This window comes from Anguilla anguilla, chromosome 13 (assembly GCF_013347855.1).
Source record: "Anguilla anguilla isolate fAngAng1 chromosome 13, fAngAng1.pri, whole genome shotgun sequence".
In the NCBI taxonomy this organism is placed as follows: Eukaryota; Metazoa; Chordata; class Actinopteri; order Anguilliformes; family Anguillidae; genus Anguilla; species Anguilla anguilla.
Window position 1 is genome coordinate 7152955 of NC_049213.1, and position 27603 is coordinate 7180557.

Sequence of the window (27603 nt, forward strand, 5' to 3'; positions counted from 1 at the left end):
CCAGAGACTTTCATTACAGCTTCCCTCAGTTTACAAAACAAACAACATTAACCGCCCCCCCCCCCCCCCCCCCCCCAAGACCGCACGGAGCCACAAGGGCAGTTATTTATTTATTGTCATCGTTAATTTATGTTTCTTATGAAATGTTGATACTCCTCATTGTTGGTTTGTTTTGATGTGAAGTCAATGTCATCGCTGCTGCCTTATTGCGCTGTCAGTGTTATTCATTGTTTGTTCCGTGCGTCATGCAAGAAACACATTCCTGTAAGGATCAATAAAGCATTCATCCATTCATTCATTCATTCATTCATTAATTCAGTCATACATTTGTCAGAAGACTGCCCTCACAGGCCAAAGTCACAGACAGTGTCACCTCTGTTTCTCTGTGCTACAGCAGGTACGCACACACTATAACTCTCACATACTGAGAATGCAGAAACAGCATCTTCTCCCCTTTTCTAGTTACCTGCCAATACCAAATTGAAAGGTAAAGAGTGTGTCACAAGTGCTCTTAATAATGCCAAGTATTCTTACAAAAAAAGTACATTTTAATTCTTAAAAATAAATAAATAAAAATATGATTTAGTGTTTATTAACCTTGCTCTGAAGGCATCTGCCCACACCACGCACTGACAGTTGGTTCTAAATGCTAATGAGCTGCTCTAATGCAGTGCACGCATTTAATAAATTTTGTTTATGCGTCGTGATATGGATTGCTGTGATTATGAGTGTTGAATTAAGTGTTCTCCAGCTAGAGGCCGTGTGCTGTGTTCTGACCTCTCTGCTCTCTCTTTCAGCCTCCAATCAATGATCCACTCTTCCTGCTGCTTCCTGTACCAGCAATGACCTGCTTATTCCACCTGCAATGATCCACTATACCAACCTGCAATGATCCACTATCAGAACCAACAATGATCCACTATCACAACCTACAATGATCCACTATCACAACCTGCAAAGATCCACTATCAGAACCAACAATGATCCACTATCACAACCTGCAATGATCCACTAACAGAACCTGCAATGATCCACCATTATAACCAAGAATGATCCCCTCTCACAACCTGCAATGATCCACTATCAGAATCAACAATGATCCACTATCACAGCCTACAACGATCCACTCTCACAACCTAGAATGATCCACTCTCACAACCTAGAATGATCCACTCTCACAACCTACAATGATCCACTATCAGAATCAACAATGATCCACTATCACAGCCTACAATGACCCACTCTCACAACCTAGAATGATCCACTCTCACAACCTAGAATGATCCACTCTCACAAACTACAATGATCCACTATCAGAACCTGAAATGATCCAATAACAGAACCTGCAATGATCCAATAACAGAACCTGCAATGATCCAATAACAGAACCTGCAATGATCCACTAGCACAACCTACTGTGTAATGATCCACTGTCTCAACCTACAATGATACGCTGTCGGTATCCATATTGATTTATATTGAGCCAGTATCAGTACCTGCAATGGACCACGATGGGTCCGGCGTCAGGGGGGTTGAGGAACTTGACTTGGCGGACGAACCCCAAAAGGCCGGTGGCGTAGCAGGGCACCCCGTGGTCCGGCCAGCTGGTGAAATGGAACTGCCGAATCTCCCGGATCTCGTGGTGGCCCTTCTGAGAGAAAGCACACGGGTTCAATACCAACGTGTACAATTGTGCCCATACAACAATGAATTAAGGAGGACATTTGCACACACATGCACACACACACCAATGTTTTAAGGAGGACATACACACACACATTCACATGCACACACATACACCAATGTGTTGAGGACACTCACACAGAAACACTCAGAAACACTCACTCAAAGTGGGAGTACAAGGCCTTTGCACAACACTGATTATGATATAAAAATATTTTTAGTAAAATTAAATCATAATTTGAAATTGAGAAATGCAGGATGAGTCAGCATGCTTTGGCCACAAGGAGACTAATTAATTTCCCCTGCTGTGGTGTTAAAAATAAACAGGAAAATAAACCACAGGTTTTCAAACACTCTTTCCTTATAAAGTATCTGCATACAGATCCTACAAAAAAAAAGAAGATATTCACATTGGAACTAAGCACAGCCAGAGCATACATTACATTGCAGGCTTTTAGCAGACACTCTTATCCAGAGCGTATTACATTGCATCCAATTATACAGCTGGATACATACTGGAGCAATGCAGGTTAAGTACCTAGCTCAAGGGTACAACGGCAGCGTCCTACCGGGGAATCAAACCTGCGACCTTTAGGTTACAAGACCAACTCATTAGCCATTATACTACACTGACGCCCCCATCACACACAAAAATCAATGGGTGCCTTGCAAGAGGACTTTAGGGAGCCAGTGTTCACCTGCTATTCTCTGCTAATAATTCCCCTCTTTAGACCTGGTCCAGTCGCTCTCCCCGTTCATGCTAATTGCAGTTTTGGGTGGTGAGAGATTTAATCCCAGCTGCCCATGCGGACATGCGCAGGAAACCCAGGCGGCTAGCGAACGAGGGCGCTAACGCCTCCCCGCTCAGCGCGGCGTCCTGAAACCCTACACAAACGGCGGTAAACCGCGATAGAGCCGCGGAGGCCGGGGGCTCGCGCTCGCCTGATTCTCACCCGACAGCGCGGGAGGACTCTTTTACACGTAACGCCGCGCTGCGGTAGAGTAATCCCCCACAAACCGCATCATTAGCAGCACTTCTCGGGTTTCCTGCTCCCTCTCTCTGTTCCCGGCGGCTGAACACCGCTACACGCTCTCTCTCTCTCTCTGTTTGGAAACGCGCGCGGCCAAAACGTTGAGCCGGCGAAACCCGCAGCGCGCCGACTCGCGCGGGCCTCAGCCCACCGATGGGGCGCGGGGCGTAGCGTAGCGTAGCAGGGAGCAGGGCGGGTAATTGGGATTCACGCCGCTCTCTGAATACACGGAGAGGCCCCGAGGTCAAGGGAAAGGTCGGCGCGGAGGCCGGTTCGACGCGGGCTGAAAAGCGAGCCGTCGTACGGTCTCGGCGAACAGCTTCGCGGTGCGACGGCGAAACGGGCACTTAATAGCCTGTGCAATTATCAGAACTCCTGCTCCTGCTTTTAGGCTTCCTTGTTTTTCATTACAAAGCTTTCCCTGCATCGGTGAACACCACTCCCACCCCACACCCCCCACCCCCCACCCCCCACACACACACCGGGTCTGCTTTGATTATCTCCGCCTGACAGAATCAGACCGGCTCCAGCCGAAACACTAAGCTCAGCTCAGCTTCAATTATTTAACGCGCACCGTAGCGCAGGAAACGCTCCCGGACGCTCCCGGACAGGAGCGGCGGCCGGCTCGCGGGCCACGCGGCGTAGTTTACCTTCTGAACCGTGAAGGTCCGGATGACGTACTCGGCCAGGGGCTCCGTCTCGATCAGCGTCACCTTGACGTCCCCGTAGACCTCCGTCTCGTCGGGCCAGTACCGCACGCATTTCACCTGGGCAGAGGCGGAGGCAAAAGGTGGTGAAAGAGGAGAAAATTCACCCCGGTCACTTTTTACCAAGGACACCTTGGCCCAGATTGGAGCTCTCAACTCCAGCCCAATTTTCTTCCCTCCCCGCGCTTTTAAAAAGTTATTTTCCAGTGCAAGCACACTTTGATGACTCGAACGAGGCGATTGTGTAACCCGCTGAACTGTGTCTGTAAAAAAAAAAAAAAAAAAAAAAAAACTCGAAAAAAACTTGAATTCAATTTAGGAGTCAGAGCCGAGAAGGAAGGAAAAAAAAAAAAAAAAAGTTGACTGAATCGCAGGCTGAATTTTTCACAGAAGCTTGACGTGAAGTATTGACTCAATAGTGCGACTGCAATTCCCTGATTGGACTGTTTTGCTTTTTTAAAAAAGAGTACATAATTGGCTTCTGATTGGCGCCATCCATAAAGGCTGCCTGTCGCTAACACAAGCTGGGCCCTACTGCTCGTGTTATTAACCCAATCCGAGCAGTCGACGGCGGGCCCAAGCGGCTGAGCTCTCCAGGGCAGGCCGGGTTTAAGACAGCTAGCTACTTTATTTGGCCGCAGACGCATATAATTCCTCCACGGAGAGCGCCACCACGGGTCCGCATTTTTTGGAAAATGAAAAACAGTGTGATGCCTGGATGGTAATATTATTACTAGGGGGGAAAAAAATGTAGACTCCCTTTAGAAGACGCATCAGGACCGGCAGAAATATCTTGAAATAAATTGAGTCTCCTTTTCCTGGTGTGATTGAGTCGGAAAGGTTTGCACCAAAAGTAGTTTTAACCAATAAACAGGATGAAGTGGGGTTGGGGGAGGAAGGGGGGGGGGGGGTCCCTGTGGTGCTGGGAACACAAGATACGACTGAAGCCAAAGAGGGAGGCATAACCACACTTTCTGTCTACACGCGCAACCAGTGCTGAAGCCTTTTGGAGAGACAAAGCTTCAGACCGCACGTTTACTGTCTGAAGCCGGTTACCATGGGGGGCGGGGCAGACGTAGAACTCGAGAGAATCAACCTACCCTTCCTACTTCCACCAGGTTGGTAACCATGACGATACTGCCGGAATTCTCCTGCCAAATCATCCTCCAGAAGTCCCTCACGGTCTCCTGCATCGGGCCTGAGGAAGAGAAGAAGGAGCATGACAAACCAGTAGATAACGTCTCAGGGTGCATAAACATCTATAAACTGCATTTATTTTATTCCATTTTTTTAAATGTTGTATAAACAGTGTGATGGAAAAACAACCTAATTTAAAAATTAAATTAAATTTTTTAAATTCAACCTTTAACTTTAATGAACGGGCCGCCCCTTAATCTGGGGACAGCTTCTGATTGGTTCCATCCCCCTGCCCGCAGCCCCTACCTTCTTACCTCCCCGTGCGTTTAATTACCTTGCGTGGCGATGTAGTGTCTCGGTCTGTGGTATCCCTGGGACGCAGTGGGGGGAAACACAAACACAAGCGCTTACATTAAAGGCCCCCCCTGTGGAACCGGGAAGGGGGGGGGGATTTAGGGGGGAACCCTAGGCAAACAGGACATTCGATTACGACGCGGTCGCTTAAACAAACGATGCGACACCGTCGTTACGCGACGGCTCCCTCGCACACGCGCGCGTGCCTGACACGTCGCGTTCGTTAGCGCTAAAGCCGCCGCGAGATAAATGAACTGTTAGCGGAGCCCAGCTCCCAGAGACAGAACCCCCCCCCTGGTGCCGCAATCAGTTTTACTGCAGGATGCTGGCACCGTCCGCCCGTTAATTGTTTTATTAGCGGGAAACGGGCTCGTGACACGATTGCAGACGCAGCTGCTCGGCGGGCCCCGGCCGACGTCTCTTCAAAAGGGGCCGGTCCCGGCGGTTTGGGAAAAAAAAATAAAGCCCCCCGCCGTACGACGAGCCTGGGACCCGGCGACGGCATCGCTACGGCGGCTACGCCATTGCGCGGCGCTTTTCATCCGCCCGAAAAGGAAAAAACGGCCTTCCTGCGCCCGTCCGGGCGGCCCGCTTAGCGCTCGGGAGGCGGGGGGGCTGTTTTTCTCAGATTACACGGAGCCAGCGTGCCAGGGGCCCTGTCAGGGGCCCGCTCCAAACCGACGCCGTCTGCCAACGGCAAGCCGCGCGTTTCGCGTTTAGCCGCCACTCCGGCTGCGCGGGCTGCTCTACTGACACCTTGCTCACGGTCTACTCGCACCTTACTCACGGTCTACACGAGGCGTAGTGTCGACACCTTGCTATAAGGCAGATAAAAAAGCCCACGAGAAAGCACAAAATGTACATTTTTTTAAGGAAACACTAAAGACACTTGGAGGAGAATACACCAAAGACCGCAACACTTTCGCACATGTTAAAATGCATTAAGCACTGGGGTAAAAAGTGTTTTAATGCAACTCACAAAGCACCTGCAGTGAGTGGAAAATGCACATAACTGCACTACTCAGGAAAGAACAACACAGTCTACTGTCTGCATCTTATGCATTTAATCCCTATTACCTACATACATTTCAGTGCCAAAATGTGTCATTTTTATACAAATACAGGCGGAGCCCAATTAACATTAAAAATACATATACATTATATATACACTAAGTGAAACTCAGCTCAACCTTTGCTCAAAAAATATCTTTCGAAGGTCACTCTCATGGATGAAATGTCTTATTTCACAAATAAAAATAGTGTGATATTATTACACTAGTGTCACAACACTTCCTCCTCTAAGACAGGCTTGCTGTGAGAGGTCAGTTAAATTCACAGGCTGTATTTTCTTCTCATTATGTATTCTTATGTTCTTGTGTTCTAGATGAGCTGAATGTCCTGTTCTCCTTATTATGTATTCTTATGTTCATACTCACATCGATGTAGTTGGCGTTGATGTAGTCTGAGTGGGGGTCCCCATCCAGTAGCTGCAGTCTCACCCGCGTGTGATCATCTGTGGGGTCAAATTTTCACAAAAGGCAAGTCTAAAGTTACATTTACTCATACACAGGACAAAAACACTACTTGTCTGAAGTTACATTTACCCATTTACAGAACAAAAACACTACGTGTCTAACGTTCCATTTACTCATTCGCAAGACAAGAACACTACATGTCTAAAGATACATTTACCCATTTACAGGACAAAAACACTTCATGTCTAAAGTTACATTTACCTATTTACAGGACAAAAACACTATACGTCTAAAGATACATTTACTCATTCACAGGACAAAAACACATGTCTAAAGGTACATTTACCCATTTACAGGACAAAAACACTTCATATCTAAAGTTACATTTACCTATTTACAGGACAAAATTCACTACACGTCTCAAGATACATTTCCTCATTCACAGGACAAGAACAGTACACATCCACATGCCTAACTAGTAGCTCTGTAGTTTAATTGTATGTAAACAACTACCATTTAATTACATGACACTTAAATTTTTTGAATTGTGTGTAACGTGTGTGTTTGTGTCTTTGGGCGTACTGTATTTACACACTGTCCAACAGCACACGACCATCCCCCACTAACGCTGAACTGGTGGTTAACAGTCACGTTCAAAACTATCTAACTGGGAGTACTTACATAAAGTTTATATGAGCCATCCCTCTTTTTAATAGCATCATATTGATGGATTTGCATTGTAAAATTTGTGAACTACATTGTATGAATCCCCCCCTTGTGTTTTTTTTTCCTTCTTCTTTCTTTCTTTATGTAAATGTATATATGTATATTTGTACGTGTGTGTAGTGTCATGCCGTTGTGTCTTTTATTATTAAACGCCCAATAAGAACATATTCACAAAAAAAAAAAAAAAACTATCTAACAGCAACCGCAAACGCAGTGGGGAAGGATCGAAATCGCGCCCCCCTTCACTGCCGCTAACACGCGCGCACAAACCCCCAGCACCCGATTCCCTGCCGCAAGCGGAGGACGCGCTTTATCTTAACGCCTGACTACTTTTAAGGGGGAGCATCAGTCTCCCCCTAAGTCTGACGCACGCAAACTCGGGCGCGGTTTCCCCCCGGTGCGATACCGGCTCCCCGTAGTCGAGTAAATTAAGTGGACAGGGCCGCGGGGGGAGTCCCAGGAAGGGAGGGGATTTTTTAAAAACGGATCAATCTCGCGCGCGGTGGGTGGCATTCTGCTTTGATCTGTATGAAATGCTAATCGGTCGTAGCGGCGCATCTTGCTTGCAATCTGACGGACTTGGGGGCATGAGGCCTGGCAGATGCCCTTCTCCATGCCCCCCCCCCCCCCTGACTTGTGCTCGGAACTTTCCGGAAAACGGGCAATCTCTCACTTCTGCCAGCCCGCCTCGGGCAGACACAGACGCCGACCCCTCCCTCTCCATCTCGGCTGACTTGTGCCGAGCATTCTGGGAGGCCGGGTGTGCCAGTTTTACCCCTCAAGCGAGGACCGGAGAAACCGACTCTCACGAGGAAGCCTTGCACACAAAACACTGCAGGCACAGCAGCCCACCCATTCGCCAGAAATTTTACCCCCACCCCCCCCGACTCACTCCCTTTATTCATAGACTCAATTAGGCAGCATTTTTTGGAACTGGCTGGTTCCAACAGCATGGCACTGCGATGAGCTTGCAATCTCACAATCTCACACACAGGGTTTCAGGGTCTCACAAAGTGAATCACAGAGTCCTGCTCACTGAATCATAGATTCCAGCACACAGAGCCACTGAGTCTCACACACAGTCACTGAGTCCTGCTCACAGAGTCACCGAGTCTCACACACAGAGCAACTGAGTCCTGCTCACAGAGTCACCGAGTCTCACACACTGAGTCACTGAGTCCTGCTCACAGAGTCACCGAGTCTCACACACAGAGTCACTGAGTCCTGCACACAGAGTCACAGGGTCTCACACACAGAGTTACAGGCAGGGTCTCGCAAAACGAATCATAGAGTCCAGCACACAGTCACTGAGCCTACTGATATCTGCAGTAAAGCTTGCAGCTAAAACCTTACCGCTCTGCTTTTGAATGTAATAGGGGACCTCAGCAGAATATCAGAACTTAATACATTCCCCTTTTTAAGGTTATATGGGGGCAACCAATGCTTTGCTTCTGACCGACCAGCGAGTGTCATTTTTTGTTGTTTAACATTCAGCTGCGCGTTAAAGTAATCACTTTGTAGCCGAACAGTGGGAGCGAAGTTCTTTTCAGCTAAATTAAAGTTGCGTCTGTATTTAAAGCGGATACAACTGCTCCCCAAAATGCATAATAAACCTCTGGGCCGTCTAACTCCCGTAATAATTGTTCTGCCAGTTCACGCATCTGTGCTTCATCAGAGCCAATCAGATGAAAAATGTGTTCCAGTATGTTACCGCAGACATACAACGGTTCAGTTTACAACAAAACACAAATGAATAAATAACAAAGGCATTATGCACGAAAATAAGAACAATGGCCTTTCTATATATTGCAGACATTAGACTCCATTTACAGCAAATGCCGAGCATCACCGATGCATCTTACGCATCCATTTGCTTTAGTCCCGGGTGAACGGGCGAATGCTCGCTCTCTCGCAAAGCGTTCGGTGCAGTGCGCAATTTACTCGGCTAAATCCGTCTGAGCCGCGGTAGGTCACGACGAAATGAACTCCGCGCCGTTGTCTCCGCCTGCAATAAACCGGCGTGTTATGACAGAGCTCTCATATTTATCTCTCATAATTATTCCGTAATTAGGAGGCTATTAATTATAGCGGTTTCACACATTGTTATCGAAAGGACTTTGTCTAATAGTTTCAGTGGATATTTCACAGATTTTTCACCAAAAATACTTACAGTAATAATAGACTTCACACCACAGTCGGTGCAGTCCACCCCCATTGGGCACTGCCCGCATATAATAGCTGTGTGAGATTGGATACATTTCCTATTTTATTCCTTTCTCCTTTTTGACTCAATTTTTTAAGGCAGATTTTTAATGACACGTATTTAAGAAATGTCACAAATTGGGAAAGGCATTATTTTAATGACCGCAGAGTTATTCGGTTATTTTATACTGCCAAAAGCCTACAACACGCTGTGGCTATTATAATATCTCTGCTGTGTGTTGCCCCCATAGTTATAAGCCTTTATATAAGGGTAGTGAAAAACAAATTAAAATTGCTTTTTTAAGTGCATGGGGAGTTTGGGTTAAGACACAGAAGGTTCAGAGCCTTGTATTAGATTCATCTCAGCAGCAGCTTCCACCAAAATTTCAGATTCCATTCTCCACTGTGGGGAAAGGGGAGGAGTTATACTTGGGTGACATCATTATTTGAGGGCGGGGTTCAGTAAAAACATTTTTGTTGTTGTTGTTGGCTAAAGTTCTACAAATGACACATTATAACTGAGTCAGATAAACTGATCTTAAGATGAGGACCAGTGTATTAAATAATGATTTTTGTCTGCAGTTGCCCCTTAGTCTATTATCTGATTTTTACTGGTGCAGTAGAAATCAATCAACAGACACTCTGAACTGTTCTAACACTGAATCTTACTGATAAAATGAGAAAGAAATGACAATATGGAATCTTGAACGTGATTCTCGCATTGAGAACCAAGCTCATAGGGAACATGTTGCCTCTCTAGAGGCCCTGGAGTGTGGAGATGAAGCTGTTGTGATACTGAGCCTGCAACAGCCAAACATCTGCTGCAAGATTCATCTGAACTCCTGAATGCACAAGAGGATGCTGTTTTATGCTGAGAGCATCGCAGAGCACAGTCCTTACAACGTATGCTCCAAAGATAAAAACCTGTCATTGTGTGTACGTGCGTGTACGTGTGTGTGTGTGTGTGTGTGTCTGTGTGTACTTGTGCGTGTGTGTGTATATGCGTGCGCACGCGTGTGTGTGTGCGTGTGTGTGTGTATGTGTATGCACATGTACATGTGTTTGTGTGCGTATGTGTGTGTGTACATGTGCATGTATGTGTGTGTGGGCACGTACATGTGTGCACACATGCGAGTGTGTGTGCATGTGTGTGTGTGTGTTTAGTACACCTGTAATCCAGGGCACATCCAAGCCCGATAAAGTGTTGCGTTGGCAGTCTGCTTTATATACTTTAAGAGGTAATGCAGCTTGACTCTCCAGAAGGTTCTGCTATCAAATGAGCAGAATGCTTCCGCCTCCCGCTGTTTGCACTGCAATGCATGCTGGGAGCTGATCCTCTCTTTAATCCTGTTCCGCAGCTCTGAGATTAGGCAGCCATTTCCCCGAGGTGTACCTGGGAGATACAGTAGGTTTCGTAAAAAAAAAAAAAAAAATCTTAATGTTTACTTTGGCCATTTGCTGCAAGAAGCTCGTGTTTGGACAACTGTCATCTAGAGGGGATTGGTGTAGGAAAGTATATTTGCAGAGAGGTAATAGCCCCGCAGGGGGGATTCAGAATTTTCTGATTAACATTGCGATTCCCATTTTCGTGACAACTGTTTTTCACTTTTCTGTCCGTAAGGTCGCAGAGTCATCTATCACATTGATCCTATTAGTCGCAACTCACAGATTCGCGCTGCTAATTTTGCCGCTATAACATTTTAACTAAATCCAACGTGGATTTAACGGCACATTGATACAGAAATTTCATTACTCAGTGAAAATTTCATCAGAGCCTCTGTGCGTGACTCTTCTTTATGTCAACTTAGGGGCAGGAAAAAAAAAAAGCATCCAGTAAATACTGAGAAGTGAGTCCGTCTGCGGAATGCTAATCGCCTTGCCTTTGGTCGACACATCAGAGGATTTTAACGGCAAGACTTCAAGGGAACCCTACGAAGCGGCATGACTTGCGTGCCGCGAATCGAGAAACACAGAAGAAGAACTCCCTTCCCTGACGCACGCGAGCGGGCTCGCGTACGGGTACCCACAATGCACCAGATGAAAGGGGGAGCCTGCCGGTGCGTCTTCTGAGAGACGGGCGCCTCGTGTCCCTTTTAATGAAAACGAACAATCGCCGTTCTTGTTATCCCGACAGCACTGGTCGAATCTGACGCGCCAAACGTTTCGGCGCATTAACGCCGAAGCTGTCAAAACGCGGCGCGCGAGTGACACTTCGCGCAAGTGGCCGCAGTGCATTGGACGCCTTGACGGAATCAGCGCTGCGCTGCGATTGGTGGGGAGATGAGTGGAGTGCGCACGCGAGGCTACGGAGGGAAGAGGGGGGCTTCCGTGGCACGTGGCGAAGGGCTCTTCTGATTCCTGTGCATGTCCACTGAAGTGAATAATGGGCGTTTAGAAAAGGCTCTCGGGTTGTATGGACCTTACGTTCTGCAGAAAATATAGATACACCGTATGATTCAGAATCACATCTGCACTCGCCCAGTGCCTGCGACCGCAGCCGCTAACTGTGATTGATACAGAACCACAGTGGCTAGCAGCGATTGATACTGTACCACAGTGGCTAGCTGTGATTGATACTGTACCACAGTGGCTAGCTGCGATTGATACTGTACCACAGTAGCTAGCTGTGATTGATACAGAACCACAGTCCACAGTGGCTAGCTGCGATTGATACAGCATGACTGTAGCTAGCTGTGATTGATACAGAACAACAGTGGCTAGCTGACTGATACAGCACAACTGTAGCTGGCTGTGATTGATACAGCATGACTGTAGCTAGCTGTGATTGATACAGTACCACAGTGATTAGCTGTGATTGATACAGCATGACTGTAGCTAGCTGTGATTGATACAATACCACAGTAGCTAGTTGTGATTGATACAGCACCACAGTGGCTAGCTGATTGATACAGCAGGACTATAGCTAGCTGTGATTGATGCAGCATGACTGTAGCTAGCTATGATTGATATAGTACCACTGCTGCTAACTTCTTGATGCAGTGAGAGGAAGTTGTGGTATCAATCACAGCTACCCGCAGTGTTATCTCAACTCACAGCAGTGTCATTGACACAGCACCAATGTAGCTAGCCGTTATTGATATAGTAACACTGCAGCTACTTGTGATTGATTCATTAACACTGTAGCTAGTTGTGATTGATACCTGTGGCATTTGGTCTGCCGGAGAGGTGAACTGGTCTCGGCTGCGCCGGCTGGTGGAGAGAGCACACGCACCTGGGTTGCGTTAGCTAATCCGCCCAGGTGCTTAAAGGTGTGCTGCTCTCCACAGTTTGGGGCCAAGACCAAGAGCTAGCACGAGAGCGAGTTTCTTTATTTGAGTTGCGTTTAATTTCAGTTTAGTTTCTTTTAAAAAGACGGAGATAAGTGAATCCGTCACTGGAAAGTGGTAGGAGCTGGCCAAGTGAGAATCTGGAGTGGTGAACTGAAAAGTTTTGCTTTCTTTTGTCTTTGTTATTTTAGTTTGTTGTTTTAGTTAATTGTTTTTGCCTGGAACCCGTGCGGGGGAAGAGTGAAGATGGCATTTATTTTATTTCATGTTTGTGTGGGTGCGCTCTCTCTCTCTCTCTCTCTCTCTCTCTCCATGCGTCAGACAACGGTGTTCCCCGGCGTTCTCCCTCCCAGGGGTGTCACACTGATGTGTGACAATGCCGTTCCAACATGGTTATCTGTGATTGATACAGCATCACTTCTCCTCTTCGAATAAAACTTCCTGATTACAAAGCTGTTTACAAAGATATCTCAACGGTTTTTCCGCACCCCCAGAAACACCCTCAAGGGCAAACCCCACACACCCAGAAACACTCTAGAGGGCAAACTCCACACACCCTCACTCTACAATGCAATCTCGAGGGAAATCTCCACTCCCCAAGAAACACTCTTGAGGGCAAACTCCACATACCCTTACTCTACAATTCAATAAAATTTTAATAAGAAAGCCACCATGAATCTGCCATATTCCCTTTGAAATTAATCAAAACTGTTTTTATTTCTCAAAGATAAAGGGGTATCTCTAATCTACCGAGGTGCTTCGTTGGTAATGATATATTGGGAAAAGGAGCCGTTGGGACTAGAGGGATACAAAGAGGGAAACCAGAGTCATTACAATATAAACAAACAAACAAACAAATAAATAAGTAACCTTGACAGAAATAAATTGAAAGGAACAGTCTGAACAATAGTGTTGAAAGCAAAGCTTTACAATTTGCCGCTGAATCTCCTTCCCCGTGATATGTAAATGCTGGGCAATAAGTCTGTTTATTTTTGGGAGCAGTCTGCTGAACTATGAATTATGAATGAGCATATGGGAGAGTTTATGTTTACATAGCCGGCAAAAAAAAAAAAAAAAAACACTGAAGGAGAACAGTGAGACAGATGTCTGTAATCCCAAGCACTTTCCTGTCTTTTTCATTTTAATTCCATAAATTGTCCCAGGTAATTAATTCAGATGTGGTGTTTTGGGGGGGGGGGGGTCTGATAGCCCGAGGACGGCGAATGAGAGGCGGTATTGATTAAAGCTTAGTGAGTCATAACAAGCGCGTTCGCGACGAACTTCTCCACCGGGGCCAGTGGACGTCGATGCTGTTTCACGGCTACCCCTAACATCACCTCTTTAAAAAAAAAAAAAAAAAAAAAATCAATTAAAGAACGAGCGTGGGCAGGTACCAATTTCATTTTAAAAGGGACGCGGTCGCCTGAACACGGTGCTCTGGGGCCAGTGGAAAAAAAAAAAAGGCGTATCACAAATGAACTGGTTGCGAAACCCAGAATTAGGGGTTGAGAACCTACTCGGACTACTCTCTGACTGCGGTTGGCCTATTAGGGCCAGAAGCTTCGCGCCTGTCAGTAAGCTCTCACTATGAGACAGATTTACCCGCATTCCACTGAAATTAAGAAAACAGTGTGGGACGGATAATGGACCTGCTTTGACTAAACGGCTCAGCGTCTTATCCTCAGACCTTCCAGGATCTCCAATAGGCTAATTGTTTTTATTCCGCGATTTGATACCGCAACCGCAATTAGGAAGAGAACTCAGTCCTTTTCCTAATGCACATTCAGTGTAGGAGTAGAGCTACTTGCATTAGCCACCACAGTATTTATAGAAGGCTTTATAGCCCCATACCCAACGTACCCGGGTTTAATTGAGGGATGCCAGTGATGTCTAAACTAGCACTAGTGACGATGCCACCGGAGTATCTTCTGCCTTTCTAGTTCTGCTTCCCCTTGACCAGGGGATAAAATTGGTTAAAGAAATGGAAATAAAACTTCAAAACAATCGATATCTCTCCCCCCCCCCCCCCCCCACACACTGTTCCTGAACAAAACCATGTTAATTAAAGAGTGGTTTACCAGTGTTTTTTATTTTTTATTATCATTCTCAGGCAGAAGAGGAAATGCTTTAGCCTCTTGCCGGCACGTGGCCAATATCGGCGAAACCCCCGCGGCTTCGTTTCGGAACGCGGCGCCGGTCTCTCCTGGCAGACTACCGAAAAAACGGTAGTTTTCGCCTTCCCGCCCCCACCGCCGACCGCGCCAGCCACCTGCGTCTTCCGCCAAACGTTCCCTCTCTTTGACACAGTCAAAACCAGCGGAGGCCGAGACCGTGACCTCGTTCGTTTTCCACCCGCAATAAAAACACGCAACCTGGCAAAAGGCTACTACCTGTGTGAGTCACCGATAAGACAATTTCATAAAACAGACTGGCGAGAGAGCAAGCCAAAGGACACGGGCATGAACCCTGCGCGTAATCCTGTTTGATTTCACCGGTTCGCGTCTAAAAAATACGGTTCTGCGCGGGCTTTGTGAGACGTCCAATTACCTGCCTCCCGTAGAGCTTCTGAGCGGATCGTGTTATGCCGAGGTCCAGTTCCCATAGTAACCGAAGGACCACAGCTAATGCGCTTTTTGTCATAATGATTGTGGTAGCATTGCGTTTTAATTTCATTAAAACATCTCACTGCCACTCACTAATAGCTTAGAAGTTCTTTAGCTTCCAAGGCCTTAGCTGAATGTGTGCCGAAATGTAAGAAGGTTATGCAGGACGAAAAAATAAAATGGCCGACATTTTGGCTCAAATAAACTTTTGAATTTCTCTCTTAATACACACCGCTCCCGTATTACAGCAGTGGCATGTCTGTCACAAGTCAAATCATGACTGGGAATAGTTTCAATTCTGACGGATGTTTGGAAAACAAAACGTCTTTTCGGAGACATATAATCATCTGGATGACAAAGAGACAGAGCACAAACACACTGCAACATTTTAAAAATGTAAATCTTAAAGCTTCTCTTAGCGTTTTACATCACACTAAGCCGCAGCACGTTGGCCGTTCTGAGCATTCCTCTCTCTGCCAAACTCTGCCCTGGTTACTCTGAGAAATGTATCTGGGAGCAGTGTCTCGGCCTTGGAAATTGAAGGCAAACAGAATGCAAGAACCCTCGGGTGACCTGGGTGTGTATTAGCCTCAGACCACAGCCCCGGCCTCCTGAAGCTCAATAATAAAGCTTCGCTGAAAAGGAGTTCATCCTCCAGACATGCACCATATTACACTCAGATAAAGTTTTATTTCATTTTATTTTTTTTCCCCTGAAAAGTTTCTTTAGAGCCTCCTGAGTGAGCTAAAGATCTGCAGGATGCTGCGTGAGAGAGATCTCATCTCCAGAGCTGTGGCCTCCTGCGGTGACGGCAGATAGAGTGTCTGTACTGCTACTGAAAACAGAACATGTCTGTACTGCCGTGGAATGCAGAGCGTGTCTGTACTGCTACTGAAAACAGAACCTGTCTGTACTGCCGTGGAATGCAGAGCGTGTCTGTACTGCTACTGAAAACAGAACATGTCTGTACTGCTGTTGAAAGCAGAGTGTGTCTGTACTGCTGCTGAATGTAGAGCCTGTCTGTACTGCTGCTGAAAGCACAGCCTGTCTGTACTGCTGCTGAAAGCACAGCGTGTCTGTACTGCTGCTGAAAGCACAGCCTGTCTGTACTGCTGCTGAAAGCACAGCGTGTCTGTACTGCTGCGGAAAGCACAGCGTGTCTGTACTGCTGCGGAAAGAAGAGCCTGTGTGTACTGCTGCTGAAAGCACAGCGTGTCTGTACTGCTGCTGAAAGCAGAGCGTGTCTGTACTGCTGCTGAAAGCAGAGCCTGTCTGTACTGTACCTACTGCTTGAGTTAAAACCCAGGCTTTAGATGTGCTACCAGGGGCTCCTTAAATGAGACTATCTGTGCCACAAATGGTTGTGTGTGTCTGTGTGTGTGTGCGTCTGTGTGTGTGTGTACGTTTCTGTGTATATGCAGTACTCACAAGCGATGATATTTCCATATCGGTTCTTGTTACGATTTTCATCTTTTTTTGCAGTGTCCCAGGGAGCCGTCTGTCCTTCTGCCAGCCCCTGCAATGACATCACACCTGTCAAGCATTCTGCTATGATATCATACCCATCACACGTACAGCAATGACATCATACCTGTCAATCGTTCTGCAATGACATCACACCTGTCGCACATTCTTCAATGGCAACACACTCATTCTGCAATGACATCACACCTGTCAAGCATTCTGCTATGACATCATACCCATCACACGTACAGCAATGACATCACACCTGTCAAGCGTTCTGCTATGATATCATACCCATCACACGTACAGCAATGACATCATACCTGTCAATCGTTCTGCAATGACATCACACCTGTCGCACATTCTTCAATGGCAACACACTCATTCTGCAATGACATCACATTCACCACACACATTCTGCAATGACATCACAGTCCATCTGAAACACAGTGCCCTGACTGGTGCTGCTACAGCTATGACCTCACAGGACAACACATATTAAACCAGGAATGAAATACAAAACCAGCACCACACAATCCTTAACTTTTAGTCCACACTCATGTCATGTGACCCTCATCCATTTTGTGTGTTTAGTCTGTGATTTTATTCTGACATGACAAATGAGTTGAGATCATACATACGCAAATGCACACACGCACACACACACCGATCCTATCCAAACAATGCATTTAAATTGGGCCTTTTATTTAGATTTTTTTTACCCAGACCTCCAGTAGCTGTACTCAGCTATAGGGAGGTGAAACAGAAGTCATTCCCGAAACTTACGCTTCACCTCCCTAGACTGGCGTAGATGGCCTTGAAGATCCTTTTATTTCTGTAAATACTGCATACCATACAGAAACTGCAGAGCAAAGTTGAAATTGTCAGATTCCAAGCAACATTTTACAGCTGAGCCTTAAAACAGACCTGTCCTTGGGGACAAATCTGACTGAGCTCGCTTGAAACAGCCAATGGAAACAGAGCAATGAAGGTCTCATTAGAGTCAGCCGAGATGATAAACTGAGATACTAAAATATCTAAAACTCAGGACCAGACTGTGGCCAATAAAGATCCCACAGCACGCATCACCCAGAGTGGTGGGGGTGGGGGTGGGGGTCCCAGGCGTCTGAAATAAAAATCCCAAAAAAGCTTTCACTGTCTGGACCCCCCAATAATCCCCAGTTTCTCTGCCTTTAATTAATCCCCCTCCCTCTTCAGCTAGCCTGTGCTGAGCCTTCTGGTCCAAAATGGCTGCCGTGCATCACCCAGATGGGGGCTACACACTGGGGGGGGGGGGGGGGGGGGGGGGGGGGGGGAGAGGGAATTGATGCCTCCCCCCAGCCTGTAAAGTGCTTTGAGCTCACACAGATTAAAGGTGCAAAATGCAGTCTGTTATTATCAGTGATCGTAAGTCCCAGAACATTTTTACTCTTGATTAACATACAATGAAACAATGCTGCAGGATGGATCAAACTTGTAAACTACGGCACTGTGAATGACTACTGAAACAAAATGGTGACACACGACTGTAGCCTTAGGCCGCATTCATACCTGATCAGCTTGCCAAAGGGTTGTGCGGCAAAAACGGCAGCCTTCCCATTCATTTGAATGGGGGTAGTGCGTTTAGGCGGCGGCAGTGGTTGACTGCATGGGGTGCCGAAAAAAAACGCAGCGGCCTGCGGCAAGAAAGTTGAACCAGAATCAACTTTTGCCGGAACGCAACCCGACGTCACGCTGCAGTGGCCAATCACGTAAGTTGTCTAAATTACCATGTAGCGGTCCGCTGTTTACCGAGCAACTGTCAGATGAATTACTGATGCGATTCATTTCCTAAGATTTAATTTTATAATCGTTATCGTGATTTGACAGTACCGGGTAATGGGACGAGTACCAAAACAATAATTACTAGCTAAATATCAATTCCGAACGTGGGAATTAAGCTGTATAAAAGATTCGCTATTTAGCAGTTCTTGCATGTTAGTTTATTGTACCTAGCACTATGGAGTTCATGGATCTCATAAATGATGATACTCTCCCAGTTGTGTCCTCGCTTGGTTTATTTTGTGTACCCAGCTTTGACGTCTGCGTCTGGCTGGCAGTCTACGCTGCAAAATAACGATAGCAAGAAGCTTCCTTCGGTTTGCGTTTTTGTTCTTTTTTTTTTTTTGTTGAGTTAGCGGACAGGAAATGGGGGAAAGGGGGTTAAAGTTCACAACACGACGTCACACAAATGGGCCGTGTATTGACACGCCCACACCGCCGCACAGCCCTGCGGCAAACTGCCGCATTGCCTGATCTGGTGTGAATGCAGCCTTACCATAGTAGTCTTTGACTCAGTTTTAAAAGCTTAACTGTCAGGCGTTGTCTCCGTTTGGCCTCAGGCCTTCTGTGGCCAGCGTTTGGACGGTACGCTGAAGCCGCTTCCTGTGGTGAACTGGGCGGCACGTCAGCCTTGTCCGAACGAGCGAACGCCGCGAGTGACAGACAGAGGAGGGCGTGGCCGCGGCCGACACGGACCCGCCGGGCGGGGTGAGCGGGGCAGACACGCCGTGTGAGCGCGCTTTGCGTCGAGGACGGGGGGGGGACGGCGCGAGCCCGCATTCCGTCGTCTTCACACGCTCCCGCCGAAGAACGCGGCTGAAGCTCTCTCCTCGCTTCGCCCCGGCTACGCGCGGAACGAAGGAGCGGACCGGCTCCTCAAACGCGCGCGGGAAACACGCGCGGGACGTCGTCCGAGGTCCTCGTCCGAAAGGGCAGGGCGTCGGCGAGAAGTTTCCGGAAACTTGTTCCGCGTTAACGGGTCCGACTGAAAGGCGCGGGGGGGAAGTGTCGCGCTCGACCTGCTCTTAAACGCGCCGGAGAAGCTCGCTCGGCGGCGACGGATAAAACGCGCGCGCGTCTTCGCTGAGAGCCCGGAACAATCCGCCCCGCTGCGCTGCGGAGACGGCTCAGCGGGAGCCGCCCGCCAGCCTGCCTGCCTCCGCTCCCCCCGCCCGCTGGAAAAGGGTGCGAAGATTCCTGTCTGCATCGGCGGCTCAGAAAGAGGCTCGCAGCTCACCGAACACCCCTGCATTACCTCACAAACAGCGCTGTGCCGCACATTTAAAACCTACTTCCGTCTGTGAATACGTGCGTTACTTCGAAGTTAAGAAAGTAAATAACAGATATTTTTGACACTTTATTTGTTACCCTCATAACCCGGGACTGTCCTGTGCCAATATCCTGGAGTTCGGGGGGATGAGGGTGACCCTGCTGCAGCTCTAAGGCTGCTGAACGACACCTCTCTTTTAAGCCTCAAGGCCTTGGCACTGTATCAGCGAATCCCCTCAGATGCCTTTTGAACTGACCTGTTTATTTGTAGCCATTATCTGTGACATTGTAACTGCTTCACACCATTCTCCTGGACCTCTGCTTGGTCACCTGTTAAGGGGTCAGCGTGGAATGATTTTAAACTTTCCCCCCAAATTGGTTCCACTGAGGTTTGTCTATTCTGTCGATCTCCCCTGGACAATGTCCTTTGCCTTGTGCTGTGTGACCATCTGTCGGTACAACTTACACATCAGTCCTTCAGCAGTCTATTTTAGCCAGAGCATCTTACGAAAGTACATTTCATTTGGCTAACAAACACCAGACGAGCAAGAAGTACACAAAGCGTCAATCAAATCAATTACAGAGAGACATATACTGTAGATACATGAGCAATCGTGGACCTACAGTTTGGATCCCACCTATTTACAGCAATTCTCAATCTTTCTTTAATTTGCCATACATTAATAGAACTGACAACAACAACAATATTATATCTTGTAATTTTATGGTTTTGCTGCTGGCATATTAATATGGCATAAAACTCTTCATACAAAGAGTCCTTCATAAGCTCTATATAACTCCTTCATAAACACAACACAAGACAACGAACATAACACCACATAAGCCTTCATGAATGCGTATGACACTAACTGCAAACAGGCGTATGGTATGTCGTGAAGGACCATTCATGAAGGGTGACACCACGCATTTGACCTAAATTAAATCACGGTGCTTTGGTGAAGGAAAAGGTGCAATGCCTGCATTTATTTATAAGGGAAAGTTAAGGACGGATGCGGATTGGATGGCGGCCGCTGCCCTTGCACACGGCACGCTGCCGAGCGTGTCTGTGTTTACACTTTGCAGGGGGCCCGTATGGAGGGCCCACCCATAAACAGCGCAGACAGCTCTGTCGCTCCGTGGCTAATTCATGCCGAATTGCCCTTTAGCGTCCACTGAAGGGGACGCGGCTGAGCTGTTCTGCAGCTCGCCGACTCAGCGAGAGCGAGCCCCGACCCCCCTCCCCTCGGCCCCCGCCTCCCCGTCAGCCAGTCGACCTTAAGTAGCGACGGCCCAACCTCCAAAAACGCACTCCGAAGAGGGCTTTTTCCAGAACAGAAGGGAAACGCATTTATTCAAAGAAGCATTTACTTTTGCCCTGTCATTTTTTGCCCTGTAATCTTTTTTTTTTCATGGTCTCTTTCTCTCTCTCTCTCAATTTCAATTTCAAGGTGCTTTGTTGGCATGCCATGCACAATGCTGCCAAAGTAAAAGTTACAAGAACAACAGTAATGACAAGAATTGATAAGTAAAATTAATTTAATTTAAAAAAATATTATTATTAATAATAATAATAATAATAATAATAATACATAAATAAAATAAAAATGGGTAAGATGGGTAATTTTTGTTCAGTGTGGCAAAACTTTGAAGTATTATATTTTTCAAATAACTCCTTGTGAATTTCAGTATATTCATTACAGTGTAGAAGTATCTCTCTCTCTCTCTCCCTCTCTCTCTCCCTCTCTCCCCCCCCCCCCCCTCTTTCTCTCTCTCTATCTCCCCCCTCTCTCTCTCTCTCTCTCTCTCTCCCCCCCAGGTGTTTTCCCCCTCCCACGGCGCTCTAAAGAACAGGGGGGAGGATCACGCCCATCTGTCACTCCCAAAAGAGCCAGACGACAGTCTGGATCACTGGCTACACAGATGAACATGGTTGGGGGGGGCTGGATGATTTATGCAGGAACAGAGGGGTCAGTAGCTTAATAAGGCTGTGTAACTTTACAAGCTTTCGCTTTTTGAGAAAAGAACACGGACAGACACATGTCACTGAAGAAACTTCAGTACCTTTTAATGACCAGATGCATTAGACGCAAACAACAACTTTGTACAGGGGTTTCCATTTAAAAAGAGCCTTTAATATGGCGAATCAATGCTGTGTTTTGACGCTCAAAGTAACTACAGCAGCTGGCAAGGGCAAAGCGGCGTGACGGCAGTGGGCTGAGTTATGTGGCAGCGTGTTCATGCTCAACCTGCTGCCTGAAGGCTGCAGCCTTCACATCCAGAACAGCCCTGCCGTAACCTTGAGCCATGCTGAGCACAAGCCCTCACGGCACGCTTTCCCACCGCCGTTTGGGCTGAGCTGCAACACTGCAGCTATGCTAACACAGCAGCCATGCTAACACTGCAGCTATGCTAACACAGCAGCCATGCTAACACCGCAGCCATTCTAACACAGCAGCCATGCTAACACTGTAGCCACTCTAACACTGCAGCCATACTAACATTGCAGCCATGCTAACACTGCAGCCATGCTAACATTGCAGCCATGCTAACACTGCAGCCACGCTAACACTGCAGCCATGCTAACATTGCAGCCACGCTAACACTGTAGCCACTCTAACACTACAGCCCTGCTAACACTGCAGCCATGCTAACATTGCAGCCATGCTAACACTGCAGCCACGCTAACACTGCAGCCATGCTAACATTGCAGCCATGCTAACACTGCAGCCACGCTAACACTGCAGCCATGCTAACATTGCAGCCACGCTAACACTGTAGCCACTCTAACACTACAGCCCTGCTAACACTGCAGCCATGCTAACATTGCAGCCACGCTAACACTGCAGCCGTGCTAACACTGCAGCCACGGTAACACAGCAGCCATGCTAACACTGCAGCCATGCTTTTAAACGTCTTTTTGTTTTCTTAATTAACTTAATGAGGGGCTGAATATGTCCAATTCCCATGCTAACTCAGAATATCCAAACTCAGTGTGAGTGGAGCCCCAGGCAGGCCTGGTCAGCCTGCAGAAGGGTGACTGACAGCACCCCAAAATGTGAGATTGATCACAGCCCAATAGCCAGCATAGGGACCACAAAACCTGAGATTTATCGCAGCCCAATGGCCAACATGGGGACCCCAAAACCTGACATTTATCACAGCCCAAACAGCCAAAATGGGTCTGCAAGTTACACGCAAACAAAAGGCCTAAAAGAGAGCCTTCAAGAAGATCCAGGTCACATTAACCACTCATTTCATTTTGACTGGTTTAGAACTCCAGGTTGAGTTTCCTTTTTCTTTTTCTTGGGAGAGTAAACACGAGCACTCGCACAGATAGAAGACGGGACGCGAAGAGAGGCAGGAGCGCGTCTGATAACGGCAATCACGCCCGGGAACTCAAAGGGTAGCAAGCAGACGCCGCGATCAAAGCCGAAGCGAGCCTTAAAATCAAGATGTACAAAATCAGTCGTTCCGTATCCCCGCGGAGAACGAGAGTCTCTCTTAAAAGCAGAAAAAAAAACCGCCGCACTTCAGCGCGCAGCGGCTCGGATATCGCCCCCGGTTACCGCTGCGCATCACGGTTCCGTCTCCGTCGCGACCAAAGATCAGAGCGAAAAAATAAGTTTAAAAAAAAAAAAAAAAAAAAAGGATGTTTGTGTATCGCATTCTAACAGCTTTTCCCATCTCCAGTTTGAGGGGGGCTGAGGACGGAGTTGAGTTCTGCTCTGAGACGCTCGCGAGGGGCCGCGCAAAATCGCACGAGGGCTCTCCTCGCTCGCCGCGAGCGATTTGTTTGCGAAACAAAAAGCAGTCTTTTAAGCCCGATCCGTTCAGGAAGGCGATTGGAAAACCCATCTCATTTGTTGGAATTGAATGGAATTTTTTCTGGACTGTCTACACAATGCCACCTGCCCAGCGCATATAGGAATCTGTTTTCAGTGTGCATGTCCCCAGCTAGGGAGCACTAGCCTATACACAGGCTTGGGGGAAAAAAAACACCCCCAAAAACATGCCTATAAACTACAGGACAATATCAATGGAGGTGTAGGTTGCATTGCAGGTAGCAAAGAGATATAGAGCACACAGAAGAAGAGGTAAACCACCCATATTATGAATGAAATTCATTCATGTAAACGCACATTTCAAATACGTGTGTTTACAGACGTCCGTGTAGGCCGGAGGTGGCTGGACAGCGGTAAGGTTCTTGTTGTTACTTGGAACTTAATTGATCAATTAAAGCAGTCGATTACACAGGTAACCTGGTTTATTGGGACTAAAGTGGTTGTAGTATTTAAGGAGAGAACAAAAACTCAGCAGACCCGGCGGCTCTCCAGGACCAGGGTTGCGGGCCCCTGGAGACACTGTGGCCCCAGGAGCTGGGCTGGGGGCCCCTGGAGACCCTGTGGCCCCAGGAGCTGGGCTGGGGGCCCCTGGAGACCCTGTGGCCCCAGAAGCTGGGTTGGGGGGCCCCTGGAGACCGTGTGGCCCCAGGAGATGGGCTGGGGGGCCCCTGGAGACCCTGTGACCCATCTTGATCATGTAGCTGCCCTGATTCTGTTAGCTGGAGACCAAGCAACTGTTGAGGGGATCATGCATTCTTTACTGTGTGCAGTGAGACTGTGGAAAAGTGATCGAGAGAAAGGTTATTACACCCCCCCTCTTCCCCAGAGGACTCATCAAGATTCTTTTCCCTTTTGGGGGGGGGTGGTGGTGGTTAGGGGGGTGAGGCGGTTGTTTTCAGACCAGAAAACAAAACACCCTTAATGGAATCCCTTTCATCTCAAATCTGTCTGTTTTTCAAAAACTGATTAATATTCCAAGTTTTGGGGGAAAATGCACAAAGAAAACAAATTAAAAAAGAAAAAACTCGGAGCTGCTGCAGTGGGAACAGAAAGGAGGGGGTAGGGGGAGGGAGTCCCTAGGGCGGGCGGGGGGGGGGGGGGGGGGATGGGGGTGAGGAGGTGTGTGCTTGTCTCTCCTTTCATGCAGTGTGTATAAATATAAACATGGATGAGCACTGTGTTGTACTTATTTTGCTTAGTGAGTGAGTCATTTATGTCTGATTGATCCTTTTTTGGATCCACATAGGTAACATAAATATGCTAATGAAAACACTTTACATTCTACATTAATTTTATTAACATCTGCGCCAGATAGAATATTATTCATCCAGTAATGAAATACTATATGAAGGATAAAATATTCAAACTGAGGTGGCAGCAAAAAGATTCAGCTTCATCAAATAAAAAAAACTGTTGTAAGACGTTACCGTCAGATGTACAGACAGTGCCTGCCTGAATGATGCGTCTTAACATCTAAATTCTTTGAAGAACAGGTTTTTTGGAATGTATTTTCAAAATTCAAAGTCAGTGTTCTAGTAATGATTGTTACATCAGCAATCGAATGTTCAGGAATGAGTGTTGGTACTTCAGCATAAGTTACCCTTAGCTTCTCTATTGCCTCGCTTTGTACGTTTGTTGTTTGTATGTTATCTTATACTGCCTTCTGTTCTGTATTACTGTCCTATGTATACATTTTGCCTTCTGTATTTACTGTACTTGTTTTTTAACCTTTTAATTTTGTTAAGCGACCTTGAGCTCAGGAGAGGCACTATATAAATAAAATGTCTTCTTCTTCTTCTTCTTCTTCTTCTTCTTCTTCGTCTTCTTCGTCTTCGTCTTCTTCGTCTTCTTCTTCTTCTTCTTCTTCTTCTTCAATTAACATATTTGTGATCTCAGACCTTACAGGGTTAAGGTACACACCGTGAACAAAAGCCTGGACATGGCCCCCTTTACCCCGTATGGTAGGGTGAGTAGATTCGAAACAGCTGTCATGTGCAGGGGTGACCGTCACGTTCAAAGAACACAAGATGAAAGAAAAAAAGCCTCCACCTTTGTTTTCCGCCTAAGTTCTCTGCCTCGAATCGCCCGATCCTTTATTATCTGTGAGAAGGCTGTTCCATCTCTTTCGCCTTTGTGCCTCTACATTACTCTTTTTTTTTTTTTGGCTTCTCCTCCGCATCCCTCCCACGGCTCCGTCGCTCCCAGCCTCTCGCCCCTGCTGGCCGTCCGTGTCCGTGTCACTGCATCCGTCACTCCTTGAATAATGGCCTGATTAAACCTACAGGCAGTGCAGGTGGCTACAGCCTGATGGATCTCATTTGAGTCCTGATATTGCTCTCGCTTTCAATAACACACACGCACCCACACACACACATTGGGGGGGGGGGGGGGGGGGGGGGCACAGAGCTAGACGTAGGCTTTGGCGTGGCCAGGTTCCCATCATCCTTTGAGAACACACACTCCCAGCCCACCGCCTCCGCAGCCCTGCCTAATCTCTCCCGGTCACATCAGGCCGATAAAGAAGCCTGGATGTTTCCTGAGCCAGGTGGCTGGCACGGAGCAGCCAGTGACACACATCAGCGCTAAAAGACCACCAGCTTCATTTACGCCCGGACGGGTCCGAAATTGGGGAAGCAAATCAGGTTAGAGGAAGGCGATAAGAAAGGGGTGTTATAAAAACGTCTTGGCTGATGGATGATCCTTTCACGCAAGAGGCAAGGGGGGTGCTTGTATCTCTTCAAGTTTGGTGTTTACAGCAGGGGAAAGGGGCTATTGCTATAACAGGAAAGGGGATAGCCGTGAAACAAGAAGGGGGGGGGGGTGGTGATGAAACAGGAAGAGGGCAGTGCTGAAACGGGAAGGGGGCGGTGCTGAAACAGGAAGGAGTTAGGGCTGTACCAGGAAGTGGCTGAGTGGGTGGAGCCTCATCTACACTGCCCCTTCAGTTCAGTCCAGCCAAAATAAATCATCAAAACTCCGATCCCTTAAGCCTGCTCACAGCAAATTATCCACTCACGGGTACCATTTTCTCACGTTGGAATAATGCAATGTAATCGGAGGGAAATTATATAACTATTATTTGTTATGCGTTGATATAGCAGAGTAATTCAAGATGCAGGTCCTTTCATCTCATGAACCCCCTAAGGATCTACTCCTCCACTACACTATTGTAGTGCCACCCCCAAGGTAACATACGGGTCAAAACGAAAGGCCAGCTCCAACCCAGTCCCCCCCCTACCACTTTTAGCATCACTGCGCACGGGGTAGGTGTTCACTAGCCGAGTAGGGCGGCTTCGCAGTGACAGCTGTGAGTCATCCTCAGCGTTCAGCCGGTGAAAGGATCCTTTGTTTTTACAGATGACTGCGAGGAGCCGAGCAGCAGGTTTTCGATGACGATAAGGGAACTGGGACACGGAGGCTTACGGTTCTAACAATGGCAAGCGGTCATCGGCAGACCGGATACAAGATGCACGCGCATGGGATTTATCTAGAGCAGGGACAGAGAGCCCGGTTCCCGTAGGACTGTATCTGTTTCTGGGTTTGTGGTCAACCTCTGTTTCTGTCATTTAGCTCCTTTACATAAATGACTCCGTTGGCTCATTATCTGCGTACACCAGTGGTAGCTTGCTTGTAGATTAGACCACCGTAAATTTAAATAAGGTTTTCACACAAGGACACACAAACAGACAGTCAGCTGCCATTCATGAGCTTCAGAATAGATGTTGTTAAAATGCCACATCATGTAAATGTTTGGGCTGATTGGCTAATTAAGAGCAGATGTTGGCTTGAAAACCAGAGACAGAACCCTCCAGGAAGGGTAGGGAGGGTGAAGAGAGGTTGAATATAACTGCGTCATGCATCAATATAGAACTTTATACAAATCAATAGAAACATATTAAATAAAACAGCTGAAAGGCATACTATGCAGGATTTAGACCTTGAAGATATTATAAAACAGCCATGCTCAGTCATTACTATTATGCATTGGCAGTCCAGGCTTGT

The 27603-nt window shown here is 47.3% G+C and overlaps 1 protein-coding gene across 17 annotated transcripts in view; it reads right to left on the bottom strand.

The window, feature by feature from the left end:
- Positions 1 to 27603, bottom strand: part of ptprt (protein tyrosine phosphatase receptor type T) — a 297385-nt gene that overhangs the window by 30567 nt on the left and 239215 nt on the right. For 11 of the 17 annotated variants that reach the window (XM_035389554.1, XM_035389555.1, XM_035389553.1 and 8 more), the window contains 6 exons: positions 16634 to 16721; positions 6349 to 6434; positions 4893 to 4929; positions 4522 to 4619; positions 3365 to 3481; positions 1497 to 1651 (listed from right to left, as the gene is read on the bottom strand). In XM_035389554.1, the coding sequence (XP_035245445.1) occupies positions 1497 to 1651; positions 3365 to 3481; positions 4522 to 4619; positions 4893 to 4929; positions 6349 to 6434; positions 16634 to 16721 (581 nt within the window). The remainder of the gene's footprint in view (positions 1 to 1496; positions 1652 to 3364; positions 3482 to 4521; positions 4620 to 4892; positions 4930 to 6348; positions 6435 to 16633; positions 16722 to 27603) is intronic. The other 6 variants (XM_035389558.1, XM_035389556.1, XM_035389559.1 and 3 more) reach the window with 2 other exon arrangements.